General features: G+C 37.2%; 1 protein-coding gene across 4 annotated transcripts in view; it reads left to right on the top strand.

Moving 5' to 3' along the window:
• LOC125046997 (adenylate cyclase type 9-like) overlaps positions 1-5,000 on the top strand; it is a 20,384-nt gene that overhangs the window by 301 nt on the left and 15,083 nt on the right. The window contains exons 1-4 of one of the 4 annotated variants that reach the window (XM_047645011.1): positions 2,368-2,647; positions 2,945-3,196; positions 4,327-4,552; positions 4,741-4,872. In XM_047645011.1, the coding sequence (XP_047500967.1) occupies positions 3,009-3,196; positions 4,327-4,552; positions 4,741-4,872 (546 nt within the window). In that variant the 5' untranslated portion in view covers positions 2,368-2,647; positions 2,945-3,008. Of the gene's footprint in view, positions 1-2,367; positions 3,197-4,326; positions 4,553-4,740; positions 4,873-5,000 lie in introns of those variants that run through there. The other 3 variants (XM_047645012.1, XM_047645010.1, XM_047645009.1) reach the window with 3 other exon arrangements.

Genomic DNA, 5,000 nt, shown 5'->3' on the forward strand with positions numbered 1-5,000 from the left:
AGATCGGATTTATTTTAATTTTTCTCCTCCTCTCTCCCCCTTCAATAATCGTCCCGAGAGAAAATAATATACTTTCTTTTTTTTTTCCTTCGACTTTCACGGAAGATAACGAAGTCTCGTATTAATTATTTTTTTAAACGGATATTAGAAACAATATATAATTAATTTCCCTTATAGGGTGTGATATCAAGACACAATAATCCCCCAAACCTTTTTTTTTTTTCCTTCTCCCCCTTTTATTAAACCCAATTATCACTTCTACACTACCCCATCTCCTCCATTTATCAACCCTATTTCTACTCTCTCTCTACATATATCTCATCGACCTCCTCCCCCTCTCCCCCCCTCAAAAAAACAAAAAAACCTGCACTATCCCACAAGATAAGAAAGTCAGATTTCAGTTTCAGTGTTTAAGGAGTGTCCTCAGGTGAAACTATAATAATTCTTCTTTTTTTTTTTACCTTCAAAAGCATTTATGATATTAATTCAGTATTATTTTCTTATTTCTTTTTCTTTCTTTTTTTATGGAGTGTTTTAGGTTGCAGAGTATTATGATATTAATTCAGTATTATTTTCTTATTTCTTTTTTTTATTCAGTGTTTTAGGTTGCAAATTCATGTATATATATATATTTTTCTTCTTTTTTTTACTATAATTAAAGGGCAGTTGATTGTGCTTTGCTTTGGAATGTTATTTTGCTCAAACTCTTATTGGTTATGAAAGTGATTTTATTAATTTTGATGTGTAGGTATTTTATTCAGGAAAAAATGGCAGTAATTGTTAGCGTAATTTCCTCCAGGAAAGGTTTGATTCAGTTTTTTTTCCATTGAAATCCATTCCCTGTAAATCTCCAGCATTTCATTTCGCAAAATGTAAATTCTTCAATACATTAGATAATTTTTTTTTTTTTGTGTGTGTTATTTGACCTAGTTTTATGGTTTTTTTTTGTGGGGAGGGGGATGGGGGGGTTAGCTTCAACCTATAAAGGTTTGGTCAAGTGAGGTTAAAATGGGTTAATGCAGGCTAGAGTAAGGTCAACCAGGCTAGGCTAAGTTGACCAGGCTAGACTAAGCTTAACCAGGCTAGGCTAAGCTCAATCAGGCTAGACTAATATTCAACCAGGCTAGGATAAGCTCAACCAGGCTAGACTAAGCTCAACCAGACCAGGCCAAGCTCAACCAGGCTAGGCTAAGCTCAACCAGACTAGGCTAAGCTCAACCAGGCTAGGCTAAGCTCAACCAGGCTAGGCTAAGCTCAACCAGGCCAGGCTAAGCTCAACCAGACCAGGCTAAGCTCAACCAGGCTAGGCTAAGCTCAACCAGGCTAGACTAAGCTCAACCAGACCAGGCCAAGCTCAACCAGGCTAGGCTAAGCTCAACCAGGCTAGGCTAAGGTTGACCAGGCTGGACCAGGCTAGACTTGCCCAAATATGCTCGCTTATCACGTCTGCCCTAGACTGGATCAGACTGGACAAGACTGGATATGCTAAGACTGTTCATGCATATATATTTCTGTCTCTCTTCGTGCATATATCTTTCTGTCCCGTTAAAGTAATTTTGGTTAGGATAGGTTAGGCCAGGCTAGATAAGATTAGTTTAGGAACGATTTTGGATTAAGTAAGGTATGTTTAGAATGCATAAGATTAGATAAGGTTGGGTAATATTAGATAAGGAACTGTAGAGGAATTTGATGCTTGAAAAGGTTGAATATTCCTTGTAAACATAGTGTATATGTAATTTTTGTAAATTGTATTTCTGTATTTTTTTTTTTTTTTAAATATCTAATTACTAAAAATCTTTATTTATCTACTATCTATCTATATATGTATATGTATGTATATATATATATTTACACCCACACACTCACACACACACACATTCATACTCTCACTCACTCACACTCACTCTCACTCTCACTCTCACTCTCACTCTCACTCTCACTCTCACTCTCACTCTCACTCTCACTCTCACTCTCACTCACTCACTCACTCACTCACTCACTCACTCACTCACTCACTCACACACACACACACACACACACACACACACACACACACACACACACACACACACACACACACACAGATTCATGAGCATACCGATACGTATGCATGTATGTATTTTATTGCTGTCATCAGCCATGCGAAATGCCTCTGCTAACATGTAGAGAATATTGATGCAAGGCCCTAGGCTATCAAAGGGTATCAGTTATATTATTTTTTTATGTCATAGAATCATAATTTTGGGGGATAGGAGGAAAACGAGGGCAGGAAATCAATCGATTAGATAATTTAAGAAAGGAGGAGAAATTTTCCTTCCTAAGCTAAACTGAAATTTTTCTTTTTGTCAGGGTATACACTGTACAAGGTTGAACTAGACTGAACTAGCCAGTACTAGTCCGGATTTGACTAGGCTTTCAGTGCTCGGGATGACTTGTGTGTGAGATAAGGAACAAGGACAGTGCTTGTATTTGTTTGCTTGCCTTGCATAACCTTGTTTGTCGGTCTGGTCATCTTCCACTAGGGTTACGATTTTAAGGTTGTGGAAATCGCTGTAATTCATAGTGGTTTTAGTTCAGAGGACAACGGAGCTTTGTATGATCATACGTACACACACATTTACATGGACACGCATACACGCATACACAAGTAAACCATTTTTCTTCTTGCTTTTAATGGTTATTGAGAATTTGTGTGGATCAAGGTTTGCGACAGGTTTTCTCGGAAAAATAAAATAAAGTGATTATTGTTGTGTAACCAGTTAAGAAAGATAAGATTTGTGCAATTGAGGAAAATTATTCAATATTTGGATTTGTGGATATGTGTCTGCTTCTATGAGATAAGAAATATACACAGCAAATTATTTACAGTATGGTGTGATATTTTGTATTTTGCGTAACTGTGCAAAGATTATCCATAACCTGTGCATCTCTATCTCTGCTGCAGCTCCCTCAATGCTCTCATAGGAAAGACGTTTGTGGTGTAAATGTGAAGTGAACTAAACCCCAAGATGGTATCTGGGAGCGGGGGTCACAATGGAGGGGCGGCAGGTGAGGGAGGAGCCGTGTTGGAGGAGGAGGAGGCCATCAGAATCTCCCTCACCCCCCACCTCCATGCCCTCATGATGGCCTCACACCGACGAAACTCCTGCTGTCCTCTGCTCTTTGAGAGGGCGGCCGACACTTGGTGGGATCCCAGGTGAGTGTCTTGTTCGGGAACTTTTGGGGTATTTGTCGCTTTTCTCGGGGAATCATTATTTCCATTGTTATGATGATAATGATGATAATTACTAATAGTATTGTAATAATAATGGTGATAGTAATTATTATTATTATTATTATTATTATTATTATTATTATTATTGTTGTTGTTGTTATTGTTGTTATTATCATTACTATTATTATTATTTTTTACTTTTCTAAGTATATCGGATGGGTTATGATTACAAGACAAGTAAATGTAAAGTGGATTTTACCATGGATTTAAGACCAGGATAATTTTGTCAATATATGTTTTGCAAGTGCAGAAGTTAGTGCACAGATAATGAATTTTGATATGTGAAGTGTAACATCGTGAGGAAAAGTATAGCAGAATTATATTAATTATTTTTGTACATGTCAGAGAGAGCATAGTAGATATTGTATATATTCCTAATTTTCAATTCAGTCTGTACAGAATTCTTCACCTTATATGCTGATAGTTCATTATATATGGATTCTGAGTTCTTATGCCACCTGTCACCAAAAGTGCAGAATTCTCCCTGCAAGGAATGTTACCCACCATTTAAAATTGCCATCATGTTTGATCGATTCAATGTCTTCTGAATTCATTGCCTTATATGTTCACAATTCATTACTTATGGCATCTAACCTCCATGTGCCATCTCTGACTAACGGAGCAGCAGTTTCTTTTTAAGGAAGAGTCTGTACCTGCCTTTAAAAATTGCCATCATGTTAGAGATTAATTTGTAACTCACTGATTTATCAATGTAGCAAATATTTTAAAATCTCTTCATAGGGGATAGTAACTTTACTTTATCCCGTTCTTTGCCTTGCATACTCACAGGAACAAATATTTTAAAATTTCTACTTAGGTAATACTATCTTCATTTTATACCATTCATGATGGGTCACTACTATTTCCTGATTGCTGGATAGACAGCCCGTGCACCCAACCTAGAGCTGGACAGTCACACACTCTAAAGCTTCAGCCTCGGCTAACTTTATCATGAATTTTTATCCACCATGGGTTGATATTGCCTTTCTGTGGAATAGATCAATTTATTTAGCTCTTGTGTATTTCGTCATCGTATTCTTACATATTTCCAGATTTGATAGTGAAATCCTTGAGGGTCAGTACCAGAGATCTTCTCTACCAACCCTGACAGTACGGTTCCGCTATGCACTAATATATGTTATAGTGAGCAGTCTTACCTGGACTCTGTATTGGGCAATCTCACGAACTTCACACTGGCCTTCATGTTTAGCTGTAGCTGTGACGCTAGCCTTCTCCTCAGTTTTTCAACTTATTTATACTCGGACAAAAAGTTACCAGGTTAGTGGTGTGTGTGTTTTAGCCTTGTATACACATTCATGATTTCATAGGGAGGACTGTACATATGAGATGATATCAGGATTTTCTGAAGTTGTACCCGTGTTTTTTTTAGCATATTAATGTCCTGGATATTTTGAGTATAATTTGAAACATGTTTTAATTGTAGACACATCCTATATATTTTCCAGAGCCACCAGAAGATTGTATCAATAGTCATGTCTGTCTCTTTGATGTTCGTGAGCCTTCTGCCGTACTCCCTACACAGATCCACTCCAAATGATGATCTCTCGTCTGTGGGCATGTTTGCCATATGTATTGAAGTAAGTGCATCCACATGTATTGGCCTTTAGTTTATTATATGTAGGAAGCTTTGCTTTTTTGAACATATTTACAATGCACACACACATGGATATTATCACTCCTCCTTGCATGATGTGTTTTTTAACAT

The sequence above is a fragment of the Penaeus chinensis genome, chromosome 40 (assembly GCF_019202785.1).
Source record: "Penaeus chinensis breed Huanghai No. 1 chromosome 40, ASM1920278v2, whole genome shotgun sequence".
Classification (NCBI taxonomy): Eukaryota; Metazoa; Arthropoda; class Malacostraca; order Decapoda; family Penaeidae; genus Penaeus; species Penaeus chinensis.